At 51.9% G+C, this 19,776-nt stretch overlaps 1 protein-coding gene across 1 annotated transcript in view; it reads right to left on the reverse strand.

Moving 5' to 3' along the window:
* The window catches only part of NCKIPSD (NCK interacting protein with SH3 domain), a 53,046-nt gene extending 35,017 nt beyond the window's left edge, over window positions 1-18,029 (reverse strand). The window contains 1 exon segment of the mRNA XM_040589988.1: window positions 17,804-18,029. Within this exon segment, the coding sequence (XP_040445922.1) occupies window positions 17,804-17,974 (171 nt within the window). The 5' untranslated portion in view covers window positions 17,975-18,029.
* Between the last annotated feature and the right edge of the window lie 1,747 nt (window positions 18,030-19,776).

Consider the following 19,776-nt stretch of genomic DNA (forward strand, 5'->3'; position numbering starts at 1 on the left):
ACATTTATGAAAGTGGCCCATTAATGTATGGCAGGCTTTTCTTTGCCTCTGCAGGGGGCTGATCCAAGAAAACATGGCATTTCTTTCCTCCTGCCTCCCCAGTTTTTAGTGATCAAAGGCACTTGCTCTTCTGCGTGTGCAGGGACCAGTGCCCTCGTTCCCGCAGCTGCTTTTGCAGCCATAGGGGTGCCCAGGGGGCTGCTGATTTTCACCCTCATGGCATTGCTCCAGATCTCGCAACACGACAACAAAAGACAGACAAAGTTTTGTCTCCAGTGACAGTTCAGTTTTCACGCAGCTGCACTGACATGGACCACTGCTGAAATTAGGATATTTATCCCACTGGCATACACAGGCACAGGCTGGTTCTTTGTTACTCAAATCGGAGACGAACGCCACCTCTTAGGTCACATGCCGTTTGTCCCCAGTCACCACCAGACTGTCTGCACGCTGTATTCCTTCCAGATTTAAATTATCATGGCAGCAATTTACAAAAATCAACCAGCCTTTGTCCATGGCGGAGTAATGTACCAGATAAGAGTTCCCCCTTCTGAACCACAGCTCAGACACACAGGCTGAGTTTTTGGTTTTGTGTTGTTGTGGGAAATTCAGCTCCTTTCTCTTCCCCTTTTTGCAGTCTCCATCAGAAATTTTTAGTCCCTAGGCTGTTGGCTAAGAGATATGCATTAACTTGTTCTTGTCAGCATGAAGATACTGTGCCTTGCATCACTTAAAAATGCACGATAAAACCGCAAGTGAAACAATAGGCTACTGTCCTGGTTACTGGCAAATAAGATGAGGAAAAAGCTCCAAACAAACCTGCAGCATCTCCGACTCGCTAGCGAGCGAACAAAGACATGGCTGAGCTCTTCTGACAAAGAGGCAGCCCCGAAACAGATCTGGAATTCCTGCTGATATGCTATAGTGAGTTTCTAACAGATTGGTGTTTTTCCACTGTGCGCCGACAGCAGCCGCTTGAGCGGACAGCCTGCACGAATGAGAAATGAAGAGAAAGGATAATCGGGGAAAGGGCTTAAGTTGTGCAAATCATGCTAAAGCAAAACCCAGAGCTGCTGGCAAAAGAGAGGCAAAACTAGGGACGGTGCAGGCATGAGTGGCATCTGGAATAAACAAAACCCTGAAGGCAGCAGAGGGATGCACAGCAACCAAATTTCAATCAACTTCTCTCCCAGGAGCAGGTGGCTTCAGGGTCAGAGAGAAGCGGGCAGAGACACGCTGAGGAACAACAAAATACACGCAACCCACCACTGCACACTTGTACTTTGAGGTGGAACTGCTTCACCCTGGGTCTCTCCAGCCACGCTCAGACCCTATTTACTGGCCACTATGATCGGAATCAGCCACCAAGTCCTTCCCCTTGTAATTCTGCATCCTCCAGTAACCAGAACACGTCTTCTAAGCCAAAACACTCTACGAGGACAAAAGCAGAGACAGAAGTTTTTAAAATAAAGCAGTCAACACATATTCACATATCTTACCATCCTCTGCTGCCTTAATTCTTACAGCTTTCAGTGCTTCAGGGCACTCCCCTGGCTCAGCCTGTCCCAGGTGGACAGCCACCAGACGACAGAGCTGCCCCTCTCTTTAGGGTTACCTGTTTAGCATCCTTTTGGCACACAACTGTCAAGCCAAGTCATTATCAGACATGATCCAACACTGCATCTGTGCAGGGAAAGCTTGTGTTTCTATTTATATATTTGTATATATAAATTACACACACACATATATATAGAGCTACCATCTACACCAAAAAAGAAAACTGCAGAGAGCTGCTACTTCGATGAAAGCTCAGGATTATGAACCAGGATATATCAAGATGGAAGGAAAGACACTGCAGCGAAGTGTTAGCAGTTATTCTACGACTTTTGACATATTAGCATCAAAACTTGTAAAAAAAGCCCAACAGAAGGGGCCGTGCCAGTCTTTGCACAGTCTTCAGTCTGGTAGCCCAAAAAAACTGCTGCAGATGCCCTTCACTCACTGAGATTCAGTACAGCTCCCAGGTCACTTGCATGCAATTAGCACAAGGGCATAAGAAAGCCCCTATATTAGAGTGTGATCAAAAAATGCAACTAGTTTCTAACTTCCCAAAGTGCTGGGCAGACTACAAGGTGCTAGTCTCAGCCCATCTTTGTTTTCATTGAATTGGCAAAAAACATGGATGTGGGCTGCAGACCCAGCTGCAGAAATGCTCTTTGCAGTTGATCAGGTTTGCCACACGTTGCCAGGACGAGGGGCAAGGACAGAGCCCAGAGGAAGAAACAAACCTGGGAAACTCTTCTGGCATTCAAGAGGAAGGTTCAGTTTTCCCCCAAAACCTATTTCCATAGCAGAGACTGTAGCAAAATGCTGGAAAGGTGATAGTCATACAAGAGGCAGGACCAAGCAATTCAAATTTCTGCCACGTTCAAGAGAATTCTCTCCCTTCTCATTCACCTCCATCCTGGAGTACATTTCCAGCACGTGAGGATCAGGTAAGTCAAGTCACCAGGGGTCAAGCAGGAAAAACTACAAGTTGGCAATTCAACTGATGCACAGACAGATGCAAGAGAAGTGCACGTGTGCACTAACTGGAAGGGATTTTCCTCCTGCATGCCACAGACTGGCACTGATTTAACAGCATGCACTTGCATGTTTGAGAGAGAGGTAATAACTTGTGATTCATCTTGCAAGGGAATTTATGGTTTAGTAGCTTTTCTTCCAAAATCCTCCCTCTCCCGTGACCAACCTTCTGGCAAGGGACAGAAGGCGGCAAAACTGCAGCTGTGATGCTCTTTGGACATATTTACCGTGTTGTCCAAACCCAAAACGATGGAGAAATTATAAAGTGTCTCTTTCTGACTTAACAGGAAAGGGGAGACTGGAAAAAAAGACTGACCTGTTGCCTCAGCCCCAGGGAACACGGGACAGCAGACCTGGCAGGGGGGACAGGCACACAACCCAGGAACGCCAGCCAGGCGTGGAGGAGAAGGGGCAAGGAAGGTGGACAGGTCACCAGCCAAGGCAGAGCAGATTCTGTGGGCTTGGGCATGAGCAATTTGAGAACAAGTGTCACTCTCTGGTACCTGCCGTACGAATAGCCACATGTACTTTACTAAGCCATTAATGAGGGAAAACAGCTTCCATCCTCACGAGGCAAACACAGGCAAGTCATCAGCTAGTTTTATTCCTGGACAGATGTAAATTGCACAGAATTGTAAACCAGCCACAAATCCCCAGGCTCTTTTTAGCAGCACTGGGATCAGAGCTGCCAGGCCCGGTGCAGCTAGTGCTCCTTTCCACAAAGCTGTCACTGCGACAAAGAAAACCTGCCTGGCATCACCATGAGCAAAGAGGCCTTGGAAAGTTCTCCCCAAACAAAGATGATTCCAGTTAGAAGGATCAAAGGCAGCTTGCTTGCTGCAGGACCAGTTAACAGCCCGGCGAGAAAATTTTCCTGTGTCCTGGACCCTGCGTACAGAGAGAACGCTGCCCCTTCTGCCGTAAAGGGATGCAACTCCCCCTGCAAACCCCAAAATAAAAAGAAAGCCAGCAGGGCTGGACCAGAAACCGCATTAACTCGTACAGAAAACCCAGCCCTTTCCTCTGTAATGAGCATTCCTCCTCAAGTTACTTGTGCCTCCTACCTGAAATGCAGCCTATCACAGTGATGCGATCAGATCATATCTGCGGTCTACTCCAAAATAAAGTGACCCCCAAACCATCATATGGTAAAACCTTGAGTACTTGTTACCAGGAGTAGAATTGCTTCAAGTAACTCCACATTCCCACAGAGCAAAACTCACTTCAAGGTGGAGGGATCACTTACAAACAGTCCTTTTACCATCATCCCTTCACACAACTCCCAGGCACATCAGGTAGACCAAGATCCTTGAGGACTTCTGCTAATGGTGTTTCAGGCCAGGGACCCAAGAGACCAAGCACACTTACGAAGTTTCTTCAAAGTAGGTGCCCAAAAAGCACACCTCATTTCTATACGATGTTCCCATCATATGGATCTCACCAGCAATTTCTCTTGTGTCCACGGCCCCTGCTTTGCTACAGGCACAAGGATTTGAAATACCAGTACCAGGAAACCCCAGGATACCCAACCACTTCCCCAACGCCTTCAGGCTGTACAGACCAGCTCCCAACAGTGTAGAGGAGCTGCCTTGTGCTGGGCAAGTACTTCCCAACGTGGGAATCCCAAACAAGTCTCCCACCTAAGAAGAACGGCATGTCCAGTCCCAGCAGCCTCCTTCCAACTGCCAGCAGCCTTCATGACCTTAACCTAGGTACAAAATATTCATTAAGGGATTTAAACAAGAACTACGACAGCCAGGCTCCTGGTGAAAGACAACCCTCAAACGCTCATTTGCTTTCAGGTGGGCTGTCATAAAGCTAAGGCAAGAAGGAACACCTCCTTCTGAAAGAACACAGGCTTTGCCCTTGCTCCCCTACCATGGATTTTAGTAGCTATATGTTGTGACACGTTCAGAGTAGTGCTATCAATGCGACTCATGCTTTTGGCTTAGTAGTATACACAAAAATTACATGAAGTTAGGTGTGCCAGCTAATTATTGCAAAGCCATTTAACTACTGTTGAGAATGCAGGTGCAGGGCAGCAAGGCAGGAGGCATCAGAGGGGCTGAAACACTGCATGCAGGCTGTGCTGTCAAGAGGTAGATCGTGCTAATTGCCCATAGACAAAATATCCAAGTATGCCAATGTGCTTGTTAGCTGAGAGCTGCTCCTGCAAGCACATTTATTCCTGGTAAAGTGGATTTTTCTGCTGAAGCAATCAGCACCCAGCCACTCACCAAATCCAGGGAGTCAACGCAACCAAGCGTTATCGGGACAACAGTAAAGCTAATGTTAACTTATGCCCCAAAATAAATAAAGATACCATTGAGATCTACAGCAGTGCCTTACAACTACAACTGTTACGCATGTGATCACAGAGCACAAGCCAAAAAAAAAAACCAACACTCCAGAAAACTGAATTAAAGACCCTGCAGCCTCCCAAGTTGCTTTTTGACTGGCAAACAGCAGGAGCGGAAAACACACAATTTTTCTGTACTACAAAACTTAGACAGACTGACAGTTTCCATTGACCTACAAAAGTACCTTGAGAATTGCCAGTTTAGCTGTGTTTGTCAGAGGAATGAGGCTAACTGGCTGTTGTCTCCAGATTTAGTTCAAGAACAAATTCTGGGGTTTGTTTAGCGGGCTTTTTTTACCTTAAGAAAAGATTAAAGGGTTCAACTGGATTTGCTGACATTTCACCTATAAGGAAGAGGCGAGTCATGGAAGAAAAGCAATCCATTAGTGTCCCGCACTATCTGCAGGGAAGAAATAGCCTACTGCTCTAGCTGCAAGTTATAATCCCATCTCTCTCTGCAGCTTAGAGTGGCAGAGAGCCTCCAGAAAACACAAAGAAACGGGAACAGGAGGGGAATGTCCTCTTCGGACATTGTGCTACAGGCAGCAGAACAGCCATAATCCTGTTTTCCTCATCCCTGAGGCAGTAAATCAGAAAAGCTGCATTTGTTGAAGTGTTCACTTCTCACACGCAAAACTTGTGCCCAGCTCACGTGCGTTATTACAGTACCGATTTCTTGCACCCACCTCTCCACGTGCCACGTTCACCTGTGCCAGCACCCACCTTGCTCAACAGCATCAATGGGAGCGAACTGGTCCACTTCAGGAAAACTTCCCAGCCCATCTCCAGTGGGACAAATCCCACAGGAAAGGAGATGGACCTGACTCAGCTCACCTCCACGTGACCCAGCTGGTGGTCCCTCCACGGAGGAGGTCTGTAGCAGGACCCATCCAGTGCACAAGGCCACCATGGGGTGGAAGCTGCCCGACAGCAAGGGGCTACACTAACCCTTGAGCTGTGTGGTTAGCACAGCCCACGTGTGCCATCTCTCCCTGTCCCACTCCCACATTCATTTCCCTCCCCAGACTCTTCCAGGTCGATGCTGACCACCCTTCACTGCTCATAACTCTCTGCAGCCCAACTATGAGAGGTTTGGGTGGTCACAGAATCACAGAATGGTCGGGGTTGGAAGCGACCGCTGGAGCTGATCTAGTCCAGCCCCCTGCCAGAGCAGGTTCACCCAGAGCAGGCTGCTCAGGGTCACAGCCTGGCAGGATTGGAATGTCTCAGAGAAGGAGACCCCGCAGCCTCCCTGGGCAGCCTGTGCCGGTGCTCGGTCACCCTCGGAGTGAAGAAGTTCTTCCTCGTGTCAGATGGAACTGCCTGTGTCTCAGCTTGTGCCCGCTGCCCCTTGCCCTGTCGCTGGGCACCACTGAAAGGATCCCGGCCCCGTCCTCCTGACACTCGCCCTTGAGGCACCGGTGAGATCCCCCCCAGCCTTCTCTCCTGCAGGCTGAACAGCCCCAGCCCTCTCAGCCTTTCCTCACAAGGGAGATGCTCCATGGCCTCCATAGCCCTCCTCATCATCTCCATAGCCTCTGCTGGCCCCTCTCCAGTAGCTCCCCATCTCTCCTGAACTGGGGAGCCCAGCACTGGGCACAGCACTCCAAACACAGCCTCACCAGGGCAGAGCAGAGGGGGACAATAACCCCCCTCAACCTGCCGGCCGTGCTCCTCCCAATGCACCCCAGGGTCCCACTGGCCTTCTTGCCCCCAAGGCCACGCTGCTGGCCCATGGGCGACCTGCTGCCCACCAGAGCTCCCAGGTCCTTCTCTGCAGAGCTGCCCCCCAGCAAGTCAGCCCCAGCCCGTGCTGCTGCGTGGGGTTGCTCCTCCTACATGGTCCTCCACATCTGAAGAGTCACATGAGACCAAACATTGCCAACAGCAGTTTTGTTGGGAGAACTTTTTTGCCCAGCCATTTATAGTATACTAATAGTGTTTAAAAGCTTTTAAAGTCACCACAGCTCGACATCATTTTGAGACCTTAAGCTTGTGCATGACAGCTCAATAATACAGCCAGGTCACATCTGTTCATGTGTCTCAGATCCAGCCCATATCACTGGACAATGCTTTTAAGGGAGCCCGAGACCACAGACAAGATGATGCTTCCCAAAACCAGATGCTGGAAGAGTTTCTTTCCATCCCTGATGCAAAGAATTCTAGTGTACAGGCCCTTGGTAATAACTGCACTATTATTTCAATGCTGCTGCTGTGTCTTCTCATCAAGCTAAAGACAGACACATGAAATCAAAACAGACACATGAAATTCAAAAAACAAATTAAAGGGGGTGCATTTTTCAGTTGAAGTCAATAAAGGTGATTCTGGGGCAGACAAAATCTTCATTACTTAGAACCCAGCACTTCAGGGGACATTGCTTTTTTGATGTCAAATGGAAAAAGTCTTCAGCTACAAACACTTTGATTCGGCCAGGCTCAAATCCCTAAGCCTCTGCACTAAGCAGGTAATGAATTTTTATGATCACTATTCTTGAGGTACTGGGTTTTCACACAATTATTCTTTTTACATGCTTAAAAACATGGGCTGCCCTGATACTTTAGCTTCTCCCCAAATATTCGCCAGGGACAGCCAAGCCCAGACACAGAGGGAAAGGGACCGTGGACCTGCCTTCTGGCATGTCAGTTGGGATCAATTATGACCTGGGCACAGCACATTCGATATTCAAACCATGGTACCCCCTCCATCCACCTGCAAACATATATCCTTTCCTCAGGCAAAGAGGGCAAAAGGGTATCTTCAAGCAGCCTGAAAATCACAGAATTCACCCAGTTTACACAAAAAGGAATTGTCACCACATCAGACTGAGAGGCCACGGAAGATTGCGTTTGTCTGCTTGGTGGGGAGCTTCGACTTGATCTCATTAGGCAGCCATCTGGTTTTACAGGAGCTTTCACATTCCCTGTACAGCTGTCACAGCACACTGCACTGAACTCGACCGACGGAAAGCCCTCCACCCTGACAACGTGTCCATCACCATTTCCACCTTCCACATGAGAGGGGTGAAAGTTGCCTGTGTGGTCCATCAAGGCTTTCTTCCCACCTCCAGAGAAGGAGGATGCAACTCAGAGGCTGAGCTCAGCCTCACAGCCAGCGAGCTTGAGGGCAGTGGAGCTGGAGCAGGAACAGTGGGAGATGACACCCCAACATAGCAGTTGTGGAGGTACCGCCCCTGGCACAAACCTCATGGACAAGGCATTCAAGACCTTTTCATCAAGGCATCATCCCAGCTTCTAGGCGATACCCTCCTCCTTGTGGGCGAGGGTCTATTTTTGCAGCTATTGCCTCATCTTCTCTGTTATCCCTTTGTTTTTATTCAATATAATAGCAGGTTTGGAGCTGGGGCCTGCCCTCGGGTTTCCATACTGCAAGGCACTGCCTCCACTTGTACCAGAAAAAAATCCAAGAAATAATAGCTATTAATTAGAAGAGATCTAATCTGAATTTGGAGCTAGTGATTTAGCAAGGAATGACCCACAGCCTGGAATTATCTACCATGCTTAGTATGACAGCTTGATTTTTAATTTTTTTTTAAATTAAATCTCTTGAGCAGCTGAACAAACTAAAATATCAGCCTACGGTGGCATTTCCAGATCACAGGCACAAAAATCAACATCTCACAGCCCGCTTTCACGCACACCACCCCAGCCAGCGCAGGGAAGAGGGACCAAGCAGCGTAGATGGGACCCCATCAGCGTGACAGCACAGACACCCCTCCAAAAGCACATCTCGCTAGCACAAAAGGCAGTCCAAGTCAGAGGAACGGGCTCACCACACTCGCAGCTGGGTGACACCATCCCTTTAGCTGTACCAGATGGACAGGAGGGAGGACACGGACTCCACAACTCAGTGATCAGGAAGGATGCAGCTTCCAGGGAGGAAGGAAGTGACAACTACTGCTTCTTAACAACTTCAACAGGCAAACAAATAACCAGGAAAAACAAACCCATGAACTTCCTACCCCATTCCGAAAAGCCCACGCTGCCAAAATTTTACTTCCCCTTCTCGCTTAAGCTTTATGCTAAAACGGGACAAGTATTAATGCTTTGTTCCCTTGCAAGCCAAGCAAACGGCTCTGCCTTGCAGGGTGTGAACACAGAAGGGCTAAAACGAAGGTAACCCTCCTCTCCGGCTGCAGGGTGGTGGGTCTTGACTTCGGGACAAAACTATCTCCCTGTTAGCATCAGCGGAGCTTTGACCAGAAGAGGGCTCGGCATCCCCGTGGCAAGAAAGCAATGCAGGGTGAAGGGGAGCAGACAGAAACAGACGCAGTCATGAATAGTGTCCTCTGTTCCACTTTTCACATGAAAGCTTCAAAATCCTTTTTTTAAAAAAATCAAATATTTTGCCACACGATAAAAATCAAGACAAATTAAGCTTGACAAGCCCCTCGTGTAAAGGTCAAAAGTTTACTCATGAGCCACTGGCTGGGGAAGCAAAGTGATGCTCCTCCAGAAGCAGGACCGGGTCACACCACAATTCCTGCTGCAACTCAAGACCAAAGGCAGTGAGGGCGGTCAGGGTCCACAGAAAGAATTCCCAGTAGAACTCAACAGACTCATTTTTCAAACGAGAATTTTTCCTCTAAATACAACAAGCATGCTGCAGCTCCAGATGCCAACTCACAGGAAAACCACAACCCGGGGCCCTCCAATAGTGCCACCATCCATTTCTACCTGCCTCAGCACAGGAACCAAACTGCTTCCTGCAGCCCATTAGCAGAAGCACTCAGGAACAGCCCCAGCATCGAGCTCAATCATTTTTCCTGGGTCTCGCAGGAGATGACACAGCTTTGTCATCTCCACTCGCGAGACAGGCCCTGGAAACAGGATCTCCTTCCCCATCAGAAGTCAGCACCCACTAGCACAGCGGTCTGCACGCAGCACCTCAGCAAAGGTGGCACCAGCCAGGCTGGGTGGCAGCGTGTCACCAGCCCAGCGGGACCAGCACGTCTCCCCAGTGGCACCGCAGCAGCCCCCACCACGTTTGCTATCACCAAACACTGTCCAGCACAGGCAGCCCTACCCCGTCCTCGGCACGGCACCGGGTGCGCGCCGTGAGAAAGGGATCAGGTGTGGGAAAAAAGAGCAGGTCTGCAAGAGCCTGTGAACTGGGGCTGATCTCCTGGTCCAACAGCAAATGCTCCCAGCCCTCGCAAGGCCACATACAAATGCACCTCTTTAGTGAAAGAAATTGAGCCAACCGTTACTGCTGTGGCCGAGAAGAAAGCCTTGATTTCAGGTTTTCTCTCTGGAAGAAATGCAATGCACATGCATTTTCATGTAAAAATCTCTGCGCACAGAGCTCTGTTAGAACCTGTGGCTTGTAAAATTTTGTTTATAGCATTGGCTACGTAGGATGTCAGTATCTGTGAAGTCTAATTTTCTTGCAGACTATCTAATGCTACAGTTGCACGCTAAGGCTGCTTGCACTTCCCTCCTTACAAACCCATTCTGGAATTCATTCTTTTTCCAGTGCCCAGACTGACAGCTCATATGCTGAACACATACCCTGCCTGGGAACGACAAAGTTTAAATCGTTCATGAGGGAGTGAGGCTTGGATGCTCTTAAAAATTCTGTTTGTTTATGTATAGCTCAGATGTACATAAGTAAGGGAAGAAAAAGAGGAGGCTGCTTCTGTTCCAGAACCGGAGCTCTCCTAATGACTTCAACAGACGGGTTCAGCTGTTTTCCATGTTTCAGCCACTGACAGATGTAAATACCAGGTTTACACCATGGGGTTTGACCTTCCCCACAGGCACTAATATGCCCCAGATCTCGCAAAGGATCTTCTTAGGTCAGCCAGTGACCATGATATAGTTGCTTGGTTTTTTCAAAAAGGCTTTTGTCAAAACCAGGATATAGGTGGGTGTTGGGTTTTTTTTTCAAAAACACTTTTGTCAAAGCCTTCCCTAGTGTAGAGGAGGTTACCCTTCTCTTGCACAGAGGAGGACTCTTCACATTATTTTCCCACCACTAGTAACACCGGCACATTTTTCTCCAGGGACAAGCAACACAAATTCCTCCCTGCTCTTCAGTGTCTTGCTCCCTCTGTACTTCACACAGAGCAACAATCACCAAAAAAAGAAATAAAAAAATAATTAACTTCCATGAACTTTCTGGTTTACTGGTTTCAATACAAGCCTCTCCTCTGTTTGTTTGGGGTTGTTTATTTTTTTTCCTACTAAGAGCTCACCTGATGGGATGCTGGAAATCCTGGAAGGAACCACGAGAGTGGGATCATGAGCAGAGGTGCGCAAACACAGAGCAGGTGCTGCTTGGCAAGCACAGAGATGTTCAAACACATCTGCCGACCCCCTTCAGCTCCGACAGCGCAGCTGAGGCTGAGCTGTTGATGCCCTCCCTGCTCAAGGCGAGGACAGCACAAGACTGATCTCCTGAGGATGGGAACGCAGTGATGGCTGAAGCTGGGACACCTTCCAGCAGACCTGTTGTGTTGCACATCCACCAGCTTGACTTGATTAGCACCGTTATTTTAGAGATACACACTGATGCTGCGGGGCAGCCATCAACACTTACTTTCCCGTGGGCCAACTGGTGTTTATAAGCTTAAGTTCGCATCAATTAAATTTCACCATTAATGAGAAATTCTGCTGAGCCACAACCCCCCTGTGGGGCCTCTTGCCCGTATCCTCACTTATGGGCAGGGGAACAAGGTCTAGCAAAGAAAGCCAGTTACATGAAGTCCCATAGCGAGCTGGTGGCAGATCTGAACAGAATCCAGATGCCCATATGTTAATCACAGAAGCATCTTGCTCAATAAATACACAATGCAGTTATTACTAAAGCCTTTTTCCTGCAAATGGGGCAAGAGGAAGGGTGTCTGTCTGCATTTGCTGTCCTCCAGCATCAGCACCTCGCCAGCCTTTTTGAACAGATGCTTCTAGTTCAAAACTGGCAGTTCTTCCCTTTGCAATGAGAAGTTGATCACCTTCCAGATGTAAACCAGGGAAGGAAGTCTAGCCATCTTCTCCTGGTGGAAAGCATTCAAAAAACATACAGCAGGCAGCCCCAAAAAAGTCACAAATTTGATCAGTAAAATTGCAAGATTAAAAAACAGCAGGTAATTGTTTGTGCAATACAGCAAAATGCTCACGGCAAGGCCAGCACTAGAAAGCAGGGGTGCAAATGACTTGGCAGACACTGCAACCCCACAGAGAAGCTGGAAACCAGACTGTGTCTATCAGCTCCGGGCAAGTGCCTCTCCAAAGTCCTAGAAGAAAATGGCACATTTCTTCTTTCCAGTCTGGCCCCTCACCTTGCTCTTTCTCCAAGGCAGAGCCACAGACACATCGCTCAAAAGCGGACATGGGCTCTCAAGACGTCTCTCTACTGCTTGCTCACTTTTGACCAAGACAGCCTTCACGTTGTTCAACCCTGAAACAGGCTTAACGCTTCCAGCCCAAAGCAAACCCACCAGGACCATCCACATGTCCACCAGTGTCACTCCAGCCATGCTCAGCCATTAGGCGGCTGCAGGAACAATAAGCCCAGGCTGCCAATATTGCCCATACATGGACATCCAGATCACAAAGGCAAATTTTATGTGATATAAAAAAGCCTAATTATTTTTAATCAGAGTAGAAGTGAGAAGAACATTTCTTCACAGCCAAGCGAAAATAGAGGCTAAAGATTGTTAGCGTATTTCTACTTTAATCATTCTGATCTGTGAAAAACTGCAGAACTTCTGGCTAAAATTTCAAGTCTTCAGCTACAGTAATTAGAAATGGTTATAATTCCCCTGACTGTGTAATTTAGTCTCAACAATAAAACTTCACCTCAAAGCATTAGCAGCTCTGACATGATAGCATCTCTGTTACTGCAACAGCCCAGAGAAAAATGTTTCATTCTTTCATTTTCTTGCATGTGTTGAGAAATGCAGCCTCAGCTGCAAAGCACTACCAGCTGTTTATTCTCCAAAATAAAACTTTATTTTTAGCCTAAGCACTTATTCAGGATCTGTTGCAAGTATTGCAATTAAGCTCTGATGCCCACTGAAAGCTCCGTCAAATCTGCAGGAGATGGTCTGTACAACAGCCTGCACAATACCACCTTCTGCTCAGGAGCAACAGGAGGAACTCTGCCAGGGTCAGGAGCACCCTGCTTAAAGCTGGATTTTATGTAGATGGAGGGAGAAACTCTTACAGCAAAGCACAATTGCCAAAGCTCAGTTTCCAGTGACTGGAGATTTGCTATCAGAACACCTGATCATTTGACTGACACCATGCAACCGATTTTGTGCTCCACATCATCATCGTCATCTCCACACTAGCATGAAAGGTCTGACAGTACCTGAGTTACCACAGGTCGCTGCTTGCCCAGTGGTCCCACACTGGCAGCAGCCTCAGCACAGGCTGCTCCATCACAGAAATAACGCATTTGCTATCCTGGCAGAAAAGCAGCCAGGTTAGAAACGAGTTTTCCAGCAAGCCGGTGAACTGAACGAATTGAGAGCAGGGACGACAAGAGCAGCGGCGGCACAGGGAAAGGCTGGACCACGGGGCCAGGCATAGGATGCTGGACCAGGCTCCAGGAACGGTGCAAGCTGCCAGACCTGTGCTTTGAGCCCTGGTCTGCATGGACAGGCAGCTCCTGCGCTACCTTGCTTGCACCAAGCACTTCCAATCCTGAGCCCGTGTCAATGCTACAGCACAAAGGGGTTTCCTGCAAACACAGAGCACTCAAATTCCACTCCTTCGGAAAACTCTCGTTGCAGCTTGGGAGGTGAAACACCATTTCTGTGCCTGCCTGGCCAGGATTACCTGTACTCTGCACTTGGTGATGCTGCAGGAGAATTTTAAGTTGTTGCTAGGCTGCACAAAGCAGTCCCTGAGTTTTATCGCATGCCTGCTTATTCTTGTAGAAAAAACCCCAGCAAACAGCAATCCAAGGCATCCTTAAAATGCTTGTTACACTCTCACCTGGGTCCGTTTTCTCACCAGACGGTGCAAAGCTTCCCAGCCATCAGCACACACACCTTCCCACACAGAGAGCCCCCTTCCTGCTCCTCCAGAGGTACAAGGTGAAAGTCTGACCTACCAAAGGCCTCAGCAGAGCAGAGAACCCAAACCCATGTTGCAAACATTTTTTTTCAGTTATTTCAAATACATTTCAAGTCATTTTGTAAAAGGCTATTAATAGTATTTTCAAAGCTAAATCCTAACAGCTTAATACAGCTGAGCAGCTGATTTGCAGCAGCCAGCATGCAAAACCATTCCCACTTCACCAGGAAACATCTCCCTGCAACTTAGCACTTATTTTCACACCCCTACCAATACAGCATTTTATGGCTGCCATTCCCCTCCTCGGCATGTAATATTAACAATTCCATCGATGGGGAATACAGCCTGGGTCAGCGCAAACAAGAAACAAGGCAAGACCAGTCAAGCAGACTGCTGCTCCCTTACACGGGTCCCAAAGCCAGAAGCAAACCACCACCTCAGCCCCTGCCCCGCTCCCTGAACCACTGGGACCAGAGCAGATAAGCTTTTCTGGCAGGCCAAGCATCACCTGTAGTTTGGCATCTTCCAGGATAGTCACTTGCTTCGTGCTCCTTGTGGTGCCGCAGCACAGCCCCAAACCTTCACCCAAAGGTGGAATCACTCCAGGCACAATTACAAAATTACATGTCCCATCCTAATGACAGCAACATACAGGCTATCTCACCCAGAGGAAGGACCCGTATTATTTGCTGGACTCAGCGTTTGTCCCTTCCTGACACCGAGTGAACCTCCTGCTCCTAAGGCAGCTTTCTGAATTCAATCTTTCACAGCTCCACACAGAGCTTTGAAAGGCCTGCCTTCCGTGACCGGCTGGCTCCAGAGGACACCCTTAGCTCCAATTTAACCTTCACATATTTCTGCCACTCATACATCGCTTAAGCATCAGCACGCAGCCGGAGACAAAAGACCAACCTCATGCTGACGGGCACCTTTCCATTCAATCAGAAGCCACGGAGCTCATGCCGACAGCTTCGCTGCGCTGCAGCACTATTTGCCTCGCATTAGATATTAGCGTTTGCCTCTTGCTCTGTCAATAGCTGGAGGCAGTTATCCCACACGCCGTGCTGTTACCGGCCGGTGCAGCGCTGGGTACATGTTCTCACTTGTCTCAGCAGCAGCACCTGCCAGCCCCCAAGTTTGTTACGGCTCTGCTTGCTACCACCATGCCTACCGGCACTGCCACCCGAGACCTCCACCGCGGGTGTGCCAAGCCAGGGTTCCAGCGTGTGCGAGGCCGGCGTTTCAGCGAGCAGGTCACGGCCTGCGGCGCACGAGCTGCCCCCGTTCAGCAGCACGCAGCCCCATCCTTCCTTGTTGCCGCTGCATGGCTTCACCATCTATCCCCAGAATGGCACTTGACTTGAAACCACTCTTAATAACCCACAACAGAGCTCAAAGGGAACTACAGAGGAGCAAAATCGGCTTAAGTTAGGCGTTTCTAATTGACCCAAATTAACTTCACATCAGCTTCACGTTCCGGTGCCCTGGCTTGGCCCTAACTTGTTTCTTAGAGGCATTATGTGTTTGTGTGGTTGTTCCCCCTCTGTGCCCCCCCAAACTAACCCTCTTTTAGTAGCAACACTGAGCCACAAGGATTTCAGTACAAAATTCTGCCACATCTGCAATAAAAAGCCATCATCCAAGAATAAGCTTTAAATAATAAATGGGAATTATTTCTTCCTCTAGAAAAGCCAAGGCATGAATTTTCCATATCTATGAAAGCTGAGCAAAAAACCTGAAAATCAGGAGGAGCTCAGAATAAAGCTGAAGCTCCTAATAGCGGATGGCAGTAGCAACAGCAGTCCGAGCCTCTCCTGTGAGCATCCTCTCAGAGTGCTGCTGCAAGCGGCTTTTGGGAGATTTGCTGCTGTTGGCTGCGACTGTTGTGCAGCCTATTGCTCACCTGGAACCTGACTGCACTGCTAACAAAGCCCAAGGCTTACTTTTACAATGGTGACTCCTGTTGGCCACTCTCTCTCCGTGCTAAGCACGCTAACACTAATCATTAGCTGTGGTTTCCCTCTGTTGTGATTGGGGCAGCATTAATTGCCTCCCAAACTGCCATCACTAATTAGTCTCGGTGTCCTTATTAAACCAAAACTGGGTGACACATTGTTTGCACTCATCCTGGACATTCAGCAAACGGTCTTAAACAAGCTTTCAGTGAGCAGATGCCTCCTCCCTTGAATAAAGGCAGGTTTTGACTTCAGATCAGTTCTTTGGAGCTGGCAGGACGCATCAGTAGAAAGTCAGGCACAGACACAGCATTACCACAACCGCAGAGCAGCAAATTAGATCCTGCTGCCTCATGCATCATTAGGCAAGTACAGGTGCCGGAAATCTAATGGCCAAAAAAAGATGAGCGGATGCAGGGAAGGCTCTTCTGTTTCCTGTGAAGAGGTCTAGGGGCATTTAGGAAAGTTACAGCTGAACTAGAGGAGAGGGCTCACAAAGTCACCAGCGATGCTGCTTTAATATTAGTGCCTTACTAACAGACTGTCAAAAGTCAGCCTGGCAGGCTGCAGCAAAAGATAACCAGAGGAATGCATGTAAAGTCAGGGAAGAAATGCTTTTCCTGTAAGGTCTCAAAACTGGTACAAGCAAGCAAGGTGGAGGGATGCAGGAAGGCTGCTCTGTCTCCCAGCAGCCTGGGAGAAGGCTCCCGCACCCACAGCAGCGGGAAGACGTCACGCCACACAAGCAAATGAAGCAGGGGACTGCAGAGAGGAGCCCCATGAGCAGCAGCCTGGAGCAACGCCACCGTGGCATTTTAAAATCTAGACATTTAATAAGGTCTTTGGTCTGCAACTAAACAGCGCCTGTAAACAGCTTAAGGGCTTAGCGATGCACAAGATGTCCCCTCCCGCCAGGCCATCCTGGTGGCAGGAGAGCCCCAGCCCGGCGGGCAGGCCGGCTCAGAGCCCAGCAGCTGGCAGAGCCACCGGCACGCAGGCGCTGCCCAGGCGATGCCAGGCGCACGGAGCCGCACGCACCCGCGCTCCCTTACCGGCCGTGACTGCTCAGCCAGGGTTCGGCGGCACGGGAAGGAGCACCGGCAGCACGCTGGGATAACGGGGTTCAGCACCATCTCCAGCCGGAGTCCAAAAGGGCCGTTTGTAACACTCACCGCGTTTGCACACACTTACACACCCACTGATGCACAGAGTCCTCAGGATGCTGTTCCCACGGCTACCCCAAGGCCCGAATGGATATAAGACCCCCACGAATTAGCCATATATGAAAGGCCTGCTTTAATTTCAGAAGCCACACTGTCCCTCAGAAGCATCCACTGAGCAGCCCCCTGCCCTGCACAAGGCAGGAGCAGCCCCTCTCCCCCGAGCTCATGGCCGGACCCCCCCCCGCCCCCCGTTAGGTGGGGGCCAGCCCCAGAATTGCTTCCTGGCACCACCTGGGCTCAGGCTCTCTGTCGCTACCCGTGTTGGCTGTAACTGCTGCCACCGCAGCGGCTGTGCCCGGGCCGGTACAGGCGTGCCGGCGGTGTCACGGTGTGCGGGGGGGACGGTCACCCCCTCGGTCCTGGGGTGCCAGGCGAACGGAAACCCCCGCGGCCAGCGGGAGATGGCTACAGCACCTGCGGGCACCAGCCGGGGCTGCTGGCGGGGAGACTCCGGGGTCACCGGCAGTCGCGCAGGCTCCCGGGGGGAGGGTCCCCCTCATCACGCCCCCCAGAGCAGCACCGGGGGTGGTCTGACTGCCCAGCCCCGGCGGACCCCCAGCCCCGGCGGCGCACCCGGCGGCCGGCACAGCCGCCCCTCGCCAGCCCGCTCGGTGCGGGCCCCGCAGCCCGGCCCGGCCCACCTGCAGCCGCTGGAGGTAGGAGGCCGGCGCGTAGCCCGTCTCGCCGGAGCCGGCGCGGGTGACCAGCCACCAGTGCTGGTTGCTGCGCTCCAGCAGCAGGAAGGTCTCGCCGGCGGCGAAGGGCAGAGAGTTGGGCTCGGCCGAGCGGAAACTGTACAGGGCCCGGTACATGGCGACGGCACCGGCACCTCCGACCGCCGCGGCCCGGCACGGCCCCAGCCCCGCCCCCGCCGGGACCCCGCCCCGGGACGTCGTCGCCGCCGCGCCGCGCCCCCCCCCCCCTACCGCCCCCTACCGCCCCCTGGCGGAGCGGCGCCGCCTCTCCCGTCGCCTCCGCCGTCCCGGCAGCCCGGCCCCGCCCCGCCGCGCCCCGCCCCCCGCCGCCTCCCGGGAGCGCGCGAGCCGCGCGGCAGGGGGCACCAGCGGCCCGCGGAGCGTCGCCGGGGCGGCCGCGGCGGGGTCCCGCGGGGGGTCGGGGCGGCCCGGGGCCGGGCGGACTGCGGGGAGGGACCCCCGGGGACAGATCCCCGGGACGGGCCCGCGGGGACGGACCGCCGGCAGGGTGCGTTCAGCGCCGCCGCCTCCCCAGCGTCCGCCTGTCCGTGTCCCGCCGTTCCTCCCCATCACGGCCTCGCCCGGCTCCCTGCCGGCTCCCGGGGGTCAGCGCTCCCGCCCCCTGCCCGCCGCGCCCCCCGGCGCTGGCCCACCCGGCCGCCGCGCTCGGGCCGAACAGCGGTGCCCCCCGCCCCCAAGCTGTCCCAGCCCGGCCGGGTGCCCCGGGGCAGCCCCCGCCCCTGCGCGTCCCGTATGTCACCAGCCAGCGCCGTTACGTCCCCAAAGCCCCTGTGTGCCAGCGGCCCCTCCGTGCCAGGCTCCGCTCCCGGCACACGGTGAGCTTCGCAGCGGGCAAGGGGCGGGCAGCCGGGGAGCAGCACTGCGGGGGGCAAACCTCTCGCTTGTGGGGTTATCGCTCGGTATTACCGGGATCCCATGGGGCTGCGTTCTCCCCCCCCGCCTGCCCACGGCATCGCAGCCTGCCCCGGCTTCGGCTGCAACATCTGCCCGGCCTCAGGGTCTGCTTGCAGCCCTACCCCTGCCCAGGTGAGCCCCGCTCCCCGGCGCCAGCCCAGCTCCTCTCTGTGCCGGGATAACGGCCCTTTATGCCACGGAGTGCTCAGCACCGGCGGTGCCAGCAGGCAGAGGCAGCGGTGGGGATGCAGGCACCTACCTCCCACACAACGGTGGTGGCACCCTGGCCTGTCCCTCTGCCTGGCACAGCGCGCTGGCTCTGCCACTTGGCGACCGAGAAGGGGCCCGAATTTCCTCTGCAAGGGCTCCTGCAAACCCCCCTGCACCCACGTATGATGCACCAGGGGCAAAGAGTCTCCAAGGGTGCTGGGAGCCCGGGACAGACTCCTGCTGCTGAGGAATCAGGTCCAAACTGCAAGTGCTGGGTGCTTTATCGTGGACAGGGAGGGGCAAGGAGCAAGGATCCCGCTGCGTCATTTGTGGGTGATTTTTAAAGTTGAACTGGAGACCTCAGATAATAATGTTTGCATCCGTTGCCTTCAGAGCCGTGGGGACCAGGACCACCGTAAGTGCTTGAGGGGCTCGGCACACGCATGGCAGCCTCTGCCGAAGCGCCGGCAGCCCCCCCACGCACCCGCTTTCCTCCGGGGCCGCAGAGGGGAAGCATTGCACAACAGCACTCATATGATTGAAACACAAACTTGCCAGCTCCACGTAGACTTATATAATTGTGCACTGCCTGCTTGTCAACATGTTGCAAAACAGCAGCGGGATCAATCGTTCTACTTTTAGGTATACAAATACTATTGTACTCCCGCCAGCCCTATCTGGGCAAAAAGTCATATGGGGTAGGGGTTGCTGTGGGGACCCTGTGCCCGTGGCTCCAGGAACAACACCGTCAGCACGTCCTGCAGGGACTGGGGGTGTCCATGAGCTGGATGGGG

This window comes from Falco naumanni, chromosome 4 (genome assembly GCF_017639655.2).
Source record: "Falco naumanni isolate bFalNau1 chromosome 4, bFalNau1.pat, whole genome shotgun sequence".
NCBI lineage: Eukaryota > Metazoa > Chordata > Aves > Falconiformes > Falconidae > Falco > Falco naumanni.